The 18,659-nt window shown below is 43.3% G+C and overlaps 1 protein-coding gene and 1 long non-coding RNA gene across 2 annotated transcripts in view; both read left to right on the plus strand.

Annotated features, from left to right (window-relative positions):
• Positions 1 to 3: 3 nt before the first annotated feature.
• On the plus strand, positions 4 to 2,598 carry LOC131831580 (uncharacterized). Its single transcript, XR_009353716.1, has 2 exons — positions 4 to 822; positions 2,001 to 2,598. It is a non-coding gene; the product is annotated as an uncharacterized LOC131831580 (long non-coding RNA).
• A 3,710-nt stretch (positions 2,599 to 6,308) lies between these two features.
• The window catches only part of MARCHF6 (membrane associated ring-CH-type finger 6), an 84,553-nt gene continuing 72,202 nt past the window's right edge, over positions 6,309 to 18,659 (plus strand). The window contains exon 1 of the mRNA XM_059173656.1: positions 6,309 to 6,566. Within this exon, the coding sequence (XP_059029639.1) occupies positions 6,548 to 6,566 (19 nt within the window). The 5' untranslated portion in view covers positions 6,309 to 6,547. The remainder of the gene's footprint in view (positions 6,567 to 18,659) is intronic.

An 18,659-nucleotide genomic window follows, 5' to 3' on the forward strand; every position in this document is an offset into this window, starting at 1 on the left:
GACCCTAGGATCATGACCTGAGACGAAGGCAGAGGTTTAGCCGACTGAGCCGCCCGGGCGCCCTTTCCTTTTATTTCCTTCCTGTCTCCCCCCCCCTCCCCCCACCACCTCCTTCCTTCCCTTCCGCTTGCTTGCTTGCTTTCTACGATTAGGAGATTGATACAAATTAGAACAAGGCTTTCTTTCACTGGAAAATTAAGGGAGAATTGTAAAGAATGCAGAAGATCTTGTCAATTAGACTTGTTATTACGAATATCAAGAATGTTTTTAATGATAACATGCAATTTCAAATATAAGAATAATTTTAAAACCTCGCTGTTCTCGTTAATGAGGGAGATATGAATAAAAGGATATGAAGGACTGTGGCTTTTTCAATCTGTTATTCAACAGATTGTTAATACATGGTGAGACTTGGTAGCCGTCACTTTAACTGAGGGACCGAACTCAGTCGCATTAGTAGCGGCTCGACCTGACTTTTCAGCCTCCCCGTGTGCTGTCCTAGGAAAGATATGACACCACCTATGAGATAATCTTTCTAAAGAAATGTTTACTATGGTGAGCTCTGTGAAATGTGTAAGGCTGATGATTCACCTGTACCCCTGGGGCTAATAATATGTTATATGTTAATAAAAATAATTAAAAGAATATTTAACCCTAATCAACTCAAGCCTCTAGGCCAACTTCCAGTTTACAGGAAACAGGGGTTAAAGTAACTAGTTAAATGACAACAGGAAGAAGCAATCAGACAAATCTAGAGTGAGAGATATTGTATGAACAGCTGTCCTGTGATCTGCCAACAGACATGTCATCAGAAAACAAAAAGTACAGGAACTGTTTTATTTTCATTTTTCCTTATTTTATCTTATTTTTATTGTTTATTTTATTTTATTTTTTTAGAGAGCGAGAAAGCATGAGCATGTTTTGGGGGGTGGCAAAGGGAGAGGGCGACTCTCAAGGAGACTCCATGTCCAGCAGGGAGCCTGATGTTGGGCTCAGTCCCATGACCCAAGATCACGACCTGAGCTAAAATCAAGAGCTGGACGCCTAACCGCTTGAGTCATCCAGGTGCCCCCTTGCGACTGTTTTACAGTAAGGGCGGAGACCATATAGACTTACACCAGTGGCGATGCATGAAGCTAGATTGGGGGAATCCTTGTGTTACAATGTTTTTTTTTCCAGGGGCGCTTGGGTGGCTCCATCCTTTAAGGGTCTGCTTTTGGCTCAGGTTCTGACCCCAGGGTCTTGGGATCAAACTCAGCATGGGGGGGGGTCCCTGCTCAGCGGGAAGCCCCCTTCGCCGCCTCCTCCTGCCCCTCCCCCACTGCTCCTGCTCTAGCTCTCTCTCAAATAAATAAGTAAAATTTAAAAAAAAAAAACAGGGGCGCCTGGGTGGCTCAGTGGGTTAGGCCACTGCCTTCGGTTCAGGTCATGATCCCAGGGTCCTGGGATCGAGCCCCACATCGGACTCTCTGCTCAGCAGGGAGCCTGCTTCCTCATCTCTCTCTTCCGGCCTGTCTCTCTCTCTGCCTGCCTCTCTGCCTTCTTGTGATCTCTGTCAAGTAAATAAATAAAATATTAAAAAAAAAAAAAACACCAAAATTTTTTCAAAACAAAATCATAAAAGGCCCTCTTGGGACAATTACAGAAACTTGAGATTCTAGATAGTATTATGGGGTGCTAAGGATTTTAAAAGAGATTATTCTAACTCTGGGAGATACACCTTAACCTGTTCAGGGGCAGGATTGTTCAGACACATACTTCCAAATGATATGGAAAAGAAAAACTGTAATTAAAATACATATGGCTACATGTTAGTAATTGCTGAATCTAGGTTGAGGACAGATAGCTGCGCATTGTACCATTTCTTTACCTTTTCAGTATGTTTGAAAATATTCAGAATAGACATCTGAGAAAAAAAGGAACTGTGATCTTGAAGGCCTTTGTCTCAGCAACATTTTGGCTTAAATTGTGAAGGATTTTTACATGAATTTCATACCCAGATAATGTCAGTAAAACGAAACTCCTGGGACTCTACTTGATGGTTTGATTTGACTCATTGTACATCCTTGTTGAGAACATCTGTGTGAAATACTGAAATTGAACTTATTACAACCAAGAAGTGCAGCTGTAAAAGAACAGACCCATGAAGGTAATAATGTATGAGTGTTATTCAAGGTGAGCTATGATATGAATTCGTCTCTTCCTAAGAAAGGCCTTTATATACCTATTGTCATTCCAGCATCACAAAGTATCTCCTGAAAAAGTATACTTAATTTATTCAGCCAATGTTTATTGACATGCTGCTACATGTTAAGGGTTATGTTGGCCTCGAGGATCCATCGGTGAATGAAAAGTGGCCAGTGAAGGACTACAGGCTACAGACTTCCATAGGCACTAGGACAGGAGCAGCCTCCTTCATGCTAAAGTGCAGAGCTCTCTCAAGATTTTGCTTGCATACTCCCTCAAAAATTACGTATACCTTTATTTCTTGAACAACGAAATAATGTTCAGTTTTTGGTTAAATGGCGGCAAAAGATGTCATTATGTTATACAATTACCATTTTAAAATAAAATTGTTTCATCACCTTTTAAAAAATATCCTAAGTGTAGTTTCTTTATCATCTGTGTCTAGGAATTTCCATATCTGTAGTTTTTGTAGGGTGGTTTTGCTGTTACGTGAGTTCTTGCTCAAGGCATCTTGTGACATATATACACACATAAATAAACATACACACACATACATTTGGTTATGTTTATTGTGTGTAGCTCATGGTCCTTGTAAACTTATACAGGAAGGTTCTTTGAGGGCTGGTGTTATGGACTGAACCTGTCCTCCTAAAATTAATTATTGAAGCCCTCAGTCCTGATATGACCATATTAGCAGATAGAGCCGTCAGGGAGGCAATTAAGATTAAATGAGGTCATGTGGGTAGGGCCCTAATCCAGTAGGACAGCGGTCCTTGTAGGAGGAAGAAGAAGAGACACCAGGGACACACACACAGAAGAAAGACCATGTGAGGGCATGCTGCAAGAAGGCAGCCATCTGCAAGCCAAGGGGAGAGGCCTTGGGAGAAACCAGCCTTGACCGCATCTTGACCTTGTACTCCCAGCCTCTAGGACTGTGACAAAATAAATTCTTGTAGTTTAAGCTACCCAGTCTGTGCATTTTTAAATGGCAGCCCCAGCAGAGCAAGACAGCTAGGAAATAGTGCATTCCTCTAGAGGGAATCCACATCTGCTTCTACCAGGTGCTTGGGGCTCCCAGTGATCCAAGATCACTTTGAACTGAATTCACTGTCAGAGATTATTTGGTCACTGGGGTGATAGAAGTTTGGGGTACAATTCGTGCCAGGCCTGGTTCATGGGTATCATCAGCAGACAACTTTTCCTAGATGTCTTGGAGGGTGTCAGATTTACTTCTGGCTCACCATTCCCCAGAGGTAACAGGCCTATATGGTCCTTGGGAAGAATCCTGGAGGAAGGTCCATTAACACAGTCTCGTGCTGGGCAGGTTCTGGGCTTCCATGATTTTGCTTGCTTCTGGAAACTGTCAAAACACAAGCTCAAGTTTGCCCTGCTCAGCAGAGTATAAGTAATTTCCATGTTCCATTTACCTCTTGTCCTTAGATTTTGGCCCAATAATTTCCTTACTGTTTTTCTAAACGTGTAACAATATGTTTTTTATATTTCACCTTTTTAAAAAAATTTTATTTATTTGACAGAGAGACACGGCAATAGAGGGAACACAAGCAGGGGGAGTAGGAGAGGGAGAAGTAGGCTTCCCGCTGAGCCGTGAGCCGGATGCCAGGCTTGATCCCAGAACCCTGGGATCATGACCTGAGGCGAAGGCAGAGGCTTTAACCCACTGAGCCACCCAGGCGCCCCCCCAAAAATATTTTTATATAATGTTGGTATTCTCATTTGAAAACGGTGATTCTAACATAATGAGCATCTATTATTTTGTCCTCTCCTTTCTCAGGGGAAATGTTCCTTTCTCCACCTCAGTAATGTAGTTCAATGACAGTGTCCATGTTCTCACAAATCTTAGCTCTTTAGCACAATCATTTGGTTCAGGGATGGGCACCTACCTGGACCAATGACCTGGCCTTCCCTGGGACAAGTTCCCTGGCACTGGAGATCATTTCCCCTGCCCATCTGAGGGTGAGGCTGAAGATATAACCTTGAAAGCTACAGGTGGCCTTTTCTCCAGCCATGTGGAGGAAGCATGCAGAGAGAAGCAGAATTTAGGGGTGGAGGCAGAGAGAGCGACTCTGGTTCTAGTAGTCCATCAGGCCCCCGGACCACTACCCCATTACAATTTGTTCAAATTAACAGTACATTCCTCCAACATTGCCTGCAAGTTTAAATGGGTTCCTGTGAATGGCAACCAAGAGAATTGTGACTGTTTTATGTATCCTAAAAGGCTGTTGTGAGGACCAGTGCTTGGCACACAGCAGGACTCAACAAATGTTGGATCCTTACTCTTATTTATTTATTTATTTATTTATTTTTCCTTACTCTTATTTTTAACTTCCAAATGCTTAACGAAAAAACGCTGGGGCAATTCTCAATTCTACAAGTAATGTTTTTGAGCATCACTAAGTAAGACACTTAGAGATGAGAGGGAGCCCTCTACCCTACCACATACACACATTTCCCTCCAGTCCTACCTCAGCTCTGCTGTCCTGAGGTTCAGATACCTGCCCTGAAATATTACCAGTACTTCTCAGCCTGTCTCACAGAATCCCTCCCCCCTGTGCATACAGCATGAGACTGGGTTTGGTGTTCCTGAACTGTGCCCCTGGTCTGAGCTCAGGGAGAAGTGTTCCACCACAGGCCTTACAGGGGTGAGAGCTCATGTTGGGGTTGGGTGGGAGGGATGTGGGTTGGGGAATGAGCCTCCTTCAAATTCAGTTTCTCGGGAGAGAGTATCAGCATTTTTTTTTTTTTTAAGATTTTATTTATTTATTTGACAGAGAGAAATCACAAGTAGATAGAGAGGCAGGCAGAGAGAGAGAGAGAGAGGGAAGCAGGCTCCCTGCTGAGCAGAGAGCCCGATGCGGGACTCGATCCCAGGACCCTGAGATCATGACCTGAGCCGAAGGCAGCGGCTTAACCCACTGAGCCACCCAGGCGCCCGAGAGTATCAGCATTTTTAAGTAAAAGCTTAAATGTGATCAATTCTTAAGTTCAGGCCTTGGAATCAGTGGGTCTCCATTATCGTGTCAAGAATTTACCTTCCGAGTGAAATCAGTCAAATCAGTGACCTTAGTTTTCAAGGGCTGCTCTGATTTTTGGACGACGTTTCATTATTTGTATTCTAAATCTCATTCTGATTTAGGAGGCCTGGAGGAGGGATCTTTCCAACTCCTTTAGTCACGCGGATGGAAAAGGGATTGCTAGCATTCTGGATCCTATTTCTGCATATCATCTGCATATTGTTTAAAGTATTTGGGGGCGGAGTTTAGGTACATCTTTGCTTCTATTCAGGGCCTTTCTAAGCCGTATTTTCTAAGCCGAGCTTCATTTAAAGAAAGAGTGAAGCTACGGTGAGGAAAGGTGGACTACTGACGGAGGCAGAGGTCAGCCTCTCCTAAGGCCGAAGCAGGTCAGCTCCGGCCAGGCAGGCGTCCAGAATTCAGTACACCAAATCCTGTTCGCCTCGGAACCGACTTCAAGTAGAGGTGGATGTTCCGATCTTCGACCCAAGTGGTTTCCTGAAGTCCTTCCAACCAAGCGCGGAAGCCTCCCCGGGAGGTGTCTGGGCGACGTCGACGCGCGTCCTCTAGCATTTCAGGGCCGTTTCAGGACTTCTCGAAACGGGCACCAGAACTCCCCGGGTGCCAAAAAGAAACGCGCATTTCGGGGCCCACTCCAGGCACGCGGGACTTCAGCGTCTCGCGGCAGGAACAGGGGCGCCGAGCCCGTCTTCTCGCCCAGAAAGTCCCTAAGCCTCCCAGGGACCGGCCTCCGGCGTGCACGGCGACCGGGGCCCTCGCGGCGCTCGCGGCCAGGCGCCTGCTCACGCTGCTCTTCACCGCCCCCACCCCGCCCCCGGTGTGCGCCTCCTTTGTCGCGGTCCTCGGTGCCACCAGAGCTCGGCCCCCGCTCAGGTTTCCGCCCCGCCGCCCACAACACCACCGAGGTGGCCCGGAGCCGGGGGTTCGCAGCCCCACCCGCGCTCAGGGAGCTTAGCCCGCCCACCCCGTCCCGCCCGCGCGCCCGCCAGCGGCGGAAGTGACGGCGCGCGTCGTTGGGGCGCTCCCGCCCCTTCCGCCCGGCGCCCCGCCCAGGCCCGTCGGCTCCGCTCTCCCCGCCCCTCCCCCTCCCCTCTCACGTCCGCTTTCTGTCAGCCCGTCTCCCTTTCCCTCTCCCCCTCTCTCCTTCCTTTCGCTTCCTCTCTCGCACCTGAGCACACGCACCTGCCCGGGCCCGGCTCCGCTCCCTCCTCCCTCCTCCCCCTCCCTCCCTTCCCGCCCCGGCCGGAAGGCTCGGGCCCCGGCCGCGGGAGCCTCGCGGCTGCGTCACCGCCGCCCCCCCAGACAAGATGGACACCGCCGAAGAAGGTAAGCGGCGGCGCCCGCGCCCTTGCACCGGCGCCTGGGTTCGGGCCAGGCCCGCGCCCCGGCCGCGGAGCTCGAGGCAGGCGGCGGCCCCCCACCCCCGATCCCCGGGCGGCGCGGCGATGGGGGGGGCCCTCGCCTCGGGGCGGGGGCGCGCGGTGACAGCGGCGGGGCCGGCGCCTGAGGCCGTTTGCCCGCCGCGCTGGGCGCGAGGAGCGGCGGGCCGGCGGGCCGCAGCGGGGAGCGAAAGGTGACCCCTCGGCGCCCCCCGCCGTTTCCCGCCGGTGCGCTCGGAGGGCGGGGATCCGCCGGGGTCGGGGGCTTCGGGCCGTGGGGATCGGGGCCGGCCTGGCCTCCGCGCCCCCTCTGCCCCCCCCCCCCCCAGTCCCCGGGGGACACGCTGTGGTCACTGCTCGAAGTATGGGGGCGTATTCCACGCCCTTCCCGCACCCGGTTTTGTCTCTCTGACTGTCGTTTCGCCTATTGCTGCCGTGCAGGCCCTACCCCCGACAACAAAACTTCTTTGTTGACTCTGAAACTTCGCGAAAAACGCCCCGCCAGGTGACGGCTGAATGCAGTGGACTCAGCCCCGCCGAGGAACCTCGCTCTCGGCGTCGCTGCTCCCAAATAACTAGACGGGGAAGAGTGAGGTCCAACGGGGTTATTAGGAGCGGGGAGGTTGCCGAGGAGTCTTTTGTTTTGGTCGTTGATCTGCGTCGAGTCCCCGACACCCGTCAGCCGGGTTTTCGGTGCTTTGTTGTGCGAGCGCGTGTGTTTCGGAACTGGCTGAGCCTCGTCCTCCGAGTACGTCGGTGCAAACATCTGTTGAGTGTTTAACTGCGTTTGCGCGTCCGCGGAAGGCGGGCTGGTCGGGCGCTCTTATCTTTGTAGAATCTGTCAAGTCATTTCGTGAGTCTGTAGACGAAATTAGTAAATGATCCCGTTTCTTGCTGGCTTGGTTATTCGTGAAGAGACATTTATGCATCGGGTGTACTGATGTGGGGGTATGTCTCAGTCTTCATGGATTTTGATTCGGGTGGTTTTAGATGAAAATCGTCGAATACTGCCGTGGTGTGCAGTAGTGGGTAATGCAGGCTTGATATGGTCTGTGTATGTAATGGATTCGTAGATCTCAGTGTCTTGTTTTTTTTTTTTTTTTTTTTTAAAGATTTTATTTATTTATTTGTCAGAGAGAGAGCGAGCGAGAGCGAGCACAGGCAGACAGAGTGGAAGGCAGAGTCAGAGGGAGAAGCAGGCTCCCTGCGGAGCAAGGAGCCCGATGTGGGACTCGATCCCAGGACGCTGGGATCATGACCTGAGCCGAAGGCAGCTGCTTAACCAACTGAGCCACCCAGGCGTCCCTCAGTGTCTTGTTTTTTAACGAAGTCTGTCCTCAGGAAGAACTTGAGCTGTAAGGACGTGTGTGCGCGACGGTTTTCAGAGCACACTCACACGCGTTCACGCTTGCTCTTGCGGAGCAGCCCCAGCCGGTGGGGAGGTGGTAATATCTTTTACAGATGTGGAAACTCAGGTTTAGTTATTTTAACAGCTTGTTCAGGTGTCACACGCTAGTAAGAGATTTGAACCTAGATATTCTGATTATAAACAGAGTTTTCCTCTCATTGTGCTTCAGTTGTGTTTATTGTACACAGTGAGTGAAAGCTAGTCGCTGCAGGAGGCTCCCTTGGTAAAAATAGTAAACTGAAACTGCTGAGGGGTTAGGAATTACTTTGTTTTTGACAGATGGTCCGTGTGTAGATTTCTATCTGCATAGATTTCGGGTCATTTTGGATTCACATTTTAATGACTCAGTCTAGTAAGGCAAGTATTTATTTATCACAATGTGTGTTCAGGCATATTCCATTAAATTCTGTTTGAGCCTGAGTACTCCTAGTACTTGCATACACACTTATGGTGCTGTAGTTAGTGGAAATTCAGGAACTGCAGAACCTCAGAGTTTATATGGACTCATGAAAAAAAAAAAAAAAAAAAAAAGATTTTCAATGTACTTCTAATGCTTAAACATTTTTTTCCTTGTAAAATTATAAGCAGGGTAAGATACAGATGATTTTTCTTTAGTGGCTTGAACCCCGTTTCCTATTGAAATAACTATGAGCACGTGTGTATGGCATTTATTTTGCTAAACACTTTATACACATCTTACTCCGTTCTCTCAACATTTTAAGGTAGGCAGTATTCACTCTTTATGGAGAGGAGATGGTGGGTTGGTATTATTAGTGACTTGCCTAACTTACAGGGAACAAGGTCAAAGCTAAGATTTAGACTTGGGTCTGTCAGACCCTGTTGTTAAAATAAAATAACTTATTTTTGTTGCTCCCTTTATAAGATGAATCATTTACAAATTTTGACAGAACCTTTTTTTTTGGCATTCGTTTCATGAAACTATTAGTCATGAAATGAAAGTGAATTTTAATACTTCTCATGCCCACTTTTGCTAAATTCCAAATCAGAAGACTTCTGAAATTTTCAAAATTAAATTTAAACTTAACTTGAAAAACCATTATAGAGGATTTCATGATAAAGTGTAGAACAGCTTGGAAACAACTGCTCTGTTTGCTGAATTGGTTATTGCAGATTATTATTTTTTTTTCTTAAGGATTTTATTTATTTATTTGACAGATCACAAGTAGGCAGAGAGGCAGGCAGAGAGAGAGATAGAGGAGGAAGCAGGTCCCCACTGAGCAGAGAGCTGGATGCGGGACTCGATCCCAGGACCCTGGGATGACCTGAGCCAAAGGCACCCCTGCAGATTATTTCTTAAATTGAAAAAATACAGTTGGGTTTTTTTATGTGATTTCAAAAGAAGCAGGTTTTTTTTTTTTTTTTTGGGGGGGGGGTAGGAGACAGTAAAAATGGAAGAAAATTATAAAAATATGTATAGAAAATTAAATTTAAAAATTTTTACCTATTAAAAACGCTGATAATATTTATTTTCTTATTTTTTAAATATGCTAATCTGAGCCAACAGACTAAGAATGTTATTAAAATACCAACCATACAAGTAGAGTGTAACTCTTCCCACTCTTAAAAATAGGATCTTGCTTTTCTCTAGAGGACTATATATGATATTATAATGCTGAGAATGTTTTGTATTTGTAGTAAACAATATTGAAATCAGTTAGAAAATTATTTGCCAGGTGGATTTTGGCCCTTTGTATTAAGTGTTTGTTAGATTAAAGGTGGTTGGTGTGTTAAATTTTATTTTTGTAAAATCAACAGGTTTATAATCCATTCTCATTACACAGGATACATGAATCATTCATGTTGTTTGTATGTAGTTTGTATGGGTGTAGATAGTTTATATAAACAGCTGTCATCAAATCTTTAAACTTCAGAGGATACCTTAGATATGCAGCTTCCTCATTTTATGGATTAGGAGTCTGATCCTGCAATGTGCTGAGATTTTTCAGTTTCAGGGAAAAAAATATGTCTTTTGCTCAAGGATATTCATTTTTTAGAAGGAAAGCACCACACTGTTGGAATTAGATGTTGGAAGCAAGTGTTGGTGTATGAAACCCTCATGAAGATATTAAATACATTTTGCATAGTAGAGTGTTCTCATTTCAGTCCAGTGATAGAGACCTGACTTTTTAAAAAAAATTTGCTAAATTACTCCTTACTGTAGCAAAATGTAATACAAAATCTCATCAGTAATTTTTTTATGGGGTACCAGAACACTTCTTCTTTATGCTTTATGAGACTCCCTGGGGAGGTATGGGGTTGAAGTGCCATGCAGTTGATCATGTTCTGTATTTGCCATGGCAGAACCTGAGGTGGCATAGATTTGGAAGAGATGAGTTAAAGGGATGGGAAATTGCCATAACCAGACAGCTAGTTATCATCTTTCTAGAACCACGTGGTCTTGCATGTCTGCTTTCAGACATGTCTGCTTCATTCTTCTCACCACGGATCACCTTTCACTGCTTTGGCATGCTTATGACCACCAAGCAGACATGCACTTATTTGACAAACGCTTATTGAGCACCTGTTACAGGCCAGGCACTATTTTATGCTTTTGGGCTAGGCAGGGAACAGAATAGACAAAATCCCTTATTTCGTTGAGTTTACATTCTTTTTTTTTTTTTGTCTTTTGTCTTTTTGAGTTTACATTCTTTTGGCTTGGTAGGGGAGAAAGAGAAGACAAAAAAAAAATTATATAGTATAACTGGAAGGTTATAAATGCTGTGGAGAACAGTAAATCTGTAGGGATTAGGAGTGCCAGGATAGGAGGATGGTGCCGCAGTTTTAAATAAGACAGTAAAGGAAGCCCTCACTGAGGAGCAAAGTAAGAGAGGGAATTAGACATACTCTGTGGGCAGAGCATTTTAGGTAGAGGCAATAGCCAGTGTGAAATCTTTAAGATGGGAGTATGCCGGGAATGTTTAAGTAATAACCAGGAGACCAGTGGGAATGGAGTGAGTTAGTTGGGTAAAGAGTAAGTAAAATATGAGGTCAGAGAGATCATGGGGCCAGGGGGAGTGTTGAAGGGGAGCAAGTATCTTTCTTATCTTATAAGACTTCTCTTCACTTCTACTTTTCTGAGGTAGGGTTTTGAGCAGAGGTGAGGCATTAATTGTCTTGCCATTCTGTTACTGGCTGTTTCCTTGAATATATCTCTTTCCTGACCCGCTTAATCTTAAATCCAAATTTCTGGTAGCTAGAATCTGATTGGCTCATGTTGGGTCAGGTGCCTGCCCATGATCCAGGTAGCTGGGTGGTGGTGGGGAAGATAGTGGAAGTGAAAGAATAAAAATCATGTCAAAAGGCACAAACTAATAGTTATAAGGCCTGGAGATAATAGTATACAGCATGGTAACTATAGTTAATACTATCTTATATATTTGAAAGTTACTAAGAGAATAGATCTTAAAAGTTCTTACCACAAGAAAAAATTGCATGTGTGATATATTTAACTAGACTCATTGTGGTGATCATTTCACGATATATACATATGTTGAATCTGTGTCATACACTTGAAACTAATGTCATATGTCAGTTACATCTCAATAAAAAGAAAATGAATAAAAGTCATGAATGGCAACCTCCATTCTTGGTCAGGGCAGACATCCCAAAAGGTGTCTCTTCCAGTGTTGAACTAAATACCTTTTAGGCTGGAATGCTATGTAGGAGTGATTAATGTGGGGCTTCCTGGGTATTATCTTCCAGACCAGGCTTATTTTTGTTGGGTTTTACCTCTCTCCTGTACGGAAATGAAGATCGCTTATTTTTAGTGCAATACAGGTAAAATGGAAAGAGTTCTTAAAAAGAGAACAGGAAGTAAAATCGCAAGGGAAAACTTACTAATTCAGATTATATTTTAGAATGCTTTCACACTGGGCAAGGCAAGATAGATTACAGGAGTTTTAAGTTCAGGCAATGGAAATGGAAAGAACGAGAAAGAAACAACATCAGGTTAGAATTAATAGAATATAGTGATTGATGAGATGATAAAGGGGGGGAGGATTTGAAAATGATTTCTGCTGCAGTTTCGTTAGCTCTGAATGGGAAGAGAAATTCGGTTTTGGATATTGTATTTGTAATGGGTGCCATAACAAAGTAGCATAGACTAGGTGGCTTCCATAATAGAAAGTTACTTTCTCACAGTTCTTGAGACCAGAAGTTTGAGAACAAGATGTCTACAGGGCTGGTTTCTTCTGAGGCCTCTCTCATGGGGTTGCAGATTTTTGTCTTCCTGTGTCTCTATGTGATTTTCTCTCTCTGCACGTCTGTGTCTTAATCTCTTTATACAAAGGCACCTCATGTTGAATTAGGGCCCACCCTAATGACTTTATCTTTAACTTAATTATGTCTTTAAAGATCTTGTCTACAAATACAGTCATTCTGAGGTTCTTGGGATTAAGACATCAATGTATGAGTTTTGGTGGGGTGTTTGGGTGGCTTAGTCAGTTAAGAGTCTGCCTCTGGCTCAGGTCATGATCCCAGGGTCTCAGGGATCCTGGGATTGAGCCTGGGGTCATTGGGCTCCCTGCTTAGCTACGTGTCTGCTTTTGCCTCTCCCTTTGCTCCTTCCCCCCACTTAAGCTTGAGTGCTTTCTTTCTGTAATAAGTTAAAAAAAAACCCATACATATACACACACATATATTGGTATATATGTGAATTTTGGTGGAGCTGGTGGAAACAACACAATTCAGTACATAAGAGACATGGTGAGTTTTTGAAGGCTTGGAAGACATTGAAACATTTTTTGTATGCTCATTTCTTGGAACAATTTCATTATAGTCTTACTTTTCTCTCTCTTCTCTACCCCACTTGAGTATTCTTTAATGCTAGGTTAGTGAGGTGTAATTTACATGCAATCAGATTTAGCATTTTCACTGTAAAGTTCTATTATAGCACTTTGAGATAAAAGATTTGGAGATTCCTTGCTTTTTTTTTCTTCTCCATTTATCAGATATTGAATACTTGCTCTGTACTTAGGCCCTGTGTCAACTGTGTTTCTTGTGTGAATTTCATTTCCCCCATTCCCAGCCATTTCAGAGTTCCTTAGAGGCACTTTTTTTTTTGTTTGTTTTTTTAAGATTTTATTTATTCATTTGACAGACAGAGATCACAAGTAGGCAGAGAGAGAGGAGGAAGCAGACTCCCCGCCGAGCAGAGAGCCCCATGCAGGGCTCGCTCAACCCTGGGACCCTGGGACCTGGACCCCAGCCGAGAAGGCAGAGAGGCTTTAACCCACTGAGCCACCCACACACCCGCTTAGAGGCACTTCTATTAAATGGATCAGTTTGAAGACCATTGCTTTTGGGATTCCTTTATACTTTTAAATACTCAAGACCCATAGGACTTTTGTTTATGTGGAGGATATCTTTTTAGTATATTAGAAATGAAAACAGAACTTTAAAAAATTTTTTAAATTTTATTTATTTTTAAAATATTTTGTTCATTTATTTGACAGAGAGAGATCACAAGTAGGCAGAGAGATGGGGGGGAAGCAGGCTCCCTGCTGAGCAGAGAGCACAGTGCGGGGCTCAATCCCAGGACCCTGAGATCATGACCTGAGCTGAAGGCAGAGGCTTAACCCACTGAGCCACCGAGGTGCCCCAGAACTTTTTTTTTTTTTTTAAGATTTTATTTACTCATGAGAGAAAGAGAGAGAGACGCAGCAGAGCAGGGAGCATGATGTAGGACTTGATGCCAGGACTGTAGGATCATGACCTGAGCTGAAAGCAGACGCTTAACCGACTGAGCCACCCAGGCACCCAAAAAGAACTTTAAATGCAATACATGTTAAGAAAAATAACTTTATGATAAACGTATTTTCCAAGACGAAAACTTTAGGGAGAAAAGTAGCATTGTTTCAGTTTTTTGCAAATCTTTATGTCTGACTTGTTAGAAGACAGTTGGATTCCCATCTCTGCCCCTGTAGTTACTCTTGTGATATGTTTTGGTTAAAATGTATGAAGAAGGTTGGGCTTGTTTACACAGATAATTTGAAAATGGGAGTTGTATTTTTAGGTAATTTTTTAAAAAAGATTTTATTTATTTATTTGACAGAGAGAGAGATGACAAGTAGGCAGAGAGGCAGGCAGAGAGAGAGAGAGGGAGGGAGGAGGAAGCAGGCCCCCTGCTGAGCAGAGAGCCCGATATGGGACTCCATCCTGGGACCCTGAGATCATGACCTGAGTTGAAGGCAGAGGCTTAACCCACTGAGCCACCTAGGCGCCCCTTTAGGTAATTTTTTATGTCCTCTGATACTATGCCAAAATTTGACAAGTGGTCGTTTATTTTTTTTTTTTCTTCTTCTTTTTTTTAATTTAAAGTGGTATTTTCTTTAAGTGCTATTAATCTGAAAGCATACACATCACCTTTTAAAAATTAAATCAACTGGGGGCCTGGTTGGCTCAGTGGGTTAAAATCCTCTGCCCTCGGCTTGGGTCATGATCTCTGGGTCCTGGAATTGAGCCCAGCATCGGGCTCTCTGCTCAGCAGGAAGCCTGCTTCCCCCTCTCTCTCTGCCTGCCTCTCTGCCTACTTGTGATCTGTCTGTCAAATAAATAAATAAAATCTTAAAAAAAATTAAATCAACTTAAATTAAAATTCATTGGTTTGATGGGTCAGAATAGTCCAGAAATAGACTCATATATATGTGGACAATTGATTTTTGACTAAAATACAAAAGCAGTTCCGTGGAGAAAGCATAGTTTTTCAGCAAATGGTGCTAGGATAATTAGCTGATCGTAGACAAAAAATTAACTTTGAGGCATACCTTTCACCATATACCAAAATTAACTCAGAGATGTTAGACCTAAATGAAAAACCTAACTGTGAAACTTTTAGAAGAAAATACAGGAGAAAACCTTTGTGATTTTGGGTTAGGCTAAGATTTCTTAGATAAAACATTAAACGCATGATCTGTAAAAGAAGAAATTGATAAATTGGATGGCATCAAAATTCACAAGTTCTGCTCTTTGAAAGATACTGTTAGTAGAATGAAGACAGGCCACAGAATATGTTTGCAAAATGTCTATCTGATACTGGATATATAAAACATTTTCAAAACTTAAAAAGAAAATGAATGACACAGTTTAAGAGAGGCCCAAAGATTTGGACACCACACCAGAGAATATATACATATGGTTTGTAAGCGTATGAAAAGATGCTAAGCACCACCGGTGGTTAGTTACATGCAAATTAAAGCCATAGTGAAATGATTCACACCCACTAGGATGACTATAATCAAAAAGAACCTACAGAGGAGAGGGAGAGAGAGAAGCAGACACCTTGCTGAACAGGGAACCCTGTGTGGGGCTCGATCCCAGGATCCCGAAATCATGACCTGAGCCACCGAGGCGCTCCCTCAGTGGAGCTGTTTTTAAAAATACATTGGTTTGTTTTTCAGTCATGCGTGGTTTTGTAACATCATGTGTGGTTTTGTAACATCATGTGTTGGTCTTTTAGTAGATAATCAGTCATTGAGTTATGCAGATCTTCCAAATGTTGATAGGTTTTATGTGTATTATAAAAGCTTACATTCCTTAACATCACTACCTGTCTCATCGAAAAGCCTTTTAGCAATTGGGGAAGCGGTCATGCTCATTGTGGTGGATACAAGTTTTCTAAAATCCTAATTTTTGCTTGAAACTTTGATTTTTATTATTGGCAGCAAATATTGTCAGTTTTCCTTGGCTCCTAGGCTCACTTCATTCTTTTGTGATAAAATGTCTGTGGAATACTCAGATTTGTCTGAATAACTTGTTTTTGTTTTTCTTTTCAGTTTTTTTTTTAGCCATGGTAAAAATGATGTTTCAAAAACAAACATGATGTTTCTTGGGAAGAAAAAATAGTTCAATTGGTAACTCCAAAGAATTGTATAAAGTACTTTTTTTTGAGGCAAACATTGGTGTTGAGCTCAAGTTGAGGAGTGATCCCACACTCCCTGTATTTTCCAGTTCAAAACTTTTAGTTGGTTCTTTAAGTTTTTTTTTTTTTGTAGTCTTGATCTAGTGAAGAGACGGATGACACCCAGTAAGTTAAGCAGAGGAAGTTGAATTACTAAGCTATGGGAAGAAGGTAGCTAAAGAGATGTAAACAATACAGTAAAGGGTACCTGGGCAAGAAGGGAAGTATCCAAGTAGAGACAGACTCGGAAGAGGTAGGGCCACTCCTTACAGTTATGGTTTAGACACAAGTGGAGGAGTGTGGAGTTGTCCAGAGTTAGTCTGGGCTAGCAGGAGGCAACCCTCCAGGGTGCAGGAGAGTCAGAGGTGGTGGATAGGCATGTGGGGGGAGTTGGATACCACTGTTAGGTACAAGACCTTGTATATTCTTGGTGTCTTGGATTCTTACCAGTAGGGTTGTGAAAGGTGGTCATTACAACAAACCTACTGACAGTGCAGCAGGAGCCAGAAAATCACTTCCTCCTGTGTTGTCCCTCCAGTATCTTCTAGTGACAATTTTTTTAAAAAAGATTTATTTATTTATTTGACAGAGAGATAAAGAGAGCACAAGTAGGCAGAGTGGCAGGCAGAGGGAGAGGGAGAAGCAGGCTCTCCACTGAGCAGGGATCCTGATGCGGGGCTCCATCCCGGGATCCTGGGATCATGACCTGAGCCGAAGGCAACCACTTAACCAACTGAGCCACCCAGGTGCCCCACAAATTTGTTTAAAAAAAAAAAAATGTTTTGAGTTCAGTACCTGATGAGGTACTGAAAGAGAGATTTGGAACTGAGGTGAAATAAGCTGATACCTGGCACACTGTTCCTGTCATTGTTGGGAGCCACTGCCTCTGCTGCAGAACTCGGGGATGCCCACTGCTCCTGGCCAAATCACCACAAGAGGTGCCTGGCTGGCTCATTTGGAATAGCATGTGACTCTTGATCTCAGGTATGTGAGTTCAAGCCCCACATCGGGTGTAGAAATTACTAAGTAAATAAAACTTGAAAAAGAAAAAAAGAATCACCACCAGGATCTCTGTAACTACTGCAGGAGTTCAAAGCATTTGCAATTAGCTGCCACTGCTGTTTTTAGAGCCAGAAATAGAAAATGGCTTCACCTTTTCCCATAAAAGTGCTCCCTTTGATTCAGTGCAACTCAAGCCTAGTCAGCAAAGAGGCCAAAAAATGTAGTTTTCAGGCTTCTAGGAGCAACAGCACAGGTGAGTGTTAAGTTTGTAATTACCAGTAATCTGGAGAGAGAAGAGTAACTACACTTGAGGGTCCATGTAGAATTGGGACTTTGTTTGCAAGGCCTAATTAGCACATGCATTTTTTTTATAGGTAGTTTTTTCTTGTAGTTGTGAAAGTAGCAATGAAGCACTAGAAACTTGGGGAGAGAAGGTATGAAAATCACCCATGTTCTTATCTGACTAATTATAATGGCTGTTTTTTTGGTATTTTCTCTTTTAGGCTATTTTGATGATTTTACCTAGTAGGAAGTACAGTGTGTATTCTATTCATTCTTTATTTTTACTTTGCTTATTTAGCAGGGATTTTTTTCATGTTCTGTGTAATCAGTGTACCACAATTTAGATCCCCCCTCGCCTGGTTTGGGATATGTAGGTTATTTACAGACATTTTGAATAATAGTTTTCACTCATAGATTCTTAATATTTACTTACTGTGATCATAGCTACTAACTGTAAAAGTTTTTGTTGGTAATCGGATACTAGAAATCCTTGTGACTTCAGCCAAATGAGTCAAAGCCAGCAGTAGCCGTCCTGATTCATGTTAATGGTTTACCCTTGATACGCTGTGATCCAAATGGCACTTTGCGGCTGTCCTTTACTTCCCTCAGAGCCATAGCCCTGTTCTAGCCATGAGCGGAACATAAGACCAGTTCTGTTCAGGGCATCTTACAAGGTGCCTGACCAGTACTCCTTAAAATGACCAAAGTCATCAAAAACAAGGAAGGCCTGAAAAACTGCCAGAGTCAAGAGAAACTGTCTTAGCCAAGCTAGGAAGACATGACAACTAAATGTCAGGTGGATTTTGAAACAACAAAAAAAGGACATTAGGTGAAGACTAAGGAAATCTGAATCAACTGGGTTTTAGTTAATGATACGTGAATGTTGGCTCATTAAGTTTAACAAAAATACCATGCTAATGTGGATGTTAATAATAGGGGATACTGGGCACTGTGTGTAAGGGAACACTGCACTATTTTTTCAAATTTTCTGTAAATATAAAATTGTCCTGAAAAATAGTGTACTACTAATAATTGAACAGTCCTTTGTTTATTGAATTATCACCAGAAGGATAATTACCAGAAGGAATTTGCATACACTTTGAAATCTAATGTGGAAAAACTTTCAAGGTAGATAGTGACCTAAAAATTATGACATATACCCAAAGTTTTTAGGATTTTTTTTCTTCTTTTTTTCATAGTTGGTACTTAGGACATATTTGGTGAGCTGAATTGTTGGCTAGAAGAACTGGTAGCATGAGCCAAACCCCCGTGGGTGTGGACTTCCAACAGCTGGTTCCAACTTGAGAACCTGCTCTTACTGCTTGTTCTTTTCTCCTCCCTCTTTTCCTGGGCAGTCTCCATACTCAGGCACTAAGGATTTGAGATTTTTCATTAAAACATACAAGCAAACAAAAAAACCTTTATATTTA

The sequence above is a fragment of the Mustela lutreola genome, chromosome 5, assembly GCF_030435805.1.
Source record: "Mustela lutreola isolate mMusLut2 chromosome 5, mMusLut2.pri, whole genome shotgun sequence".
Classification (NCBI taxonomy): domain Eukaryota; kingdom Metazoa; phylum Chordata; class Mammalia; order Carnivora; family Mustelidae; genus Mustela; species Mustela lutreola.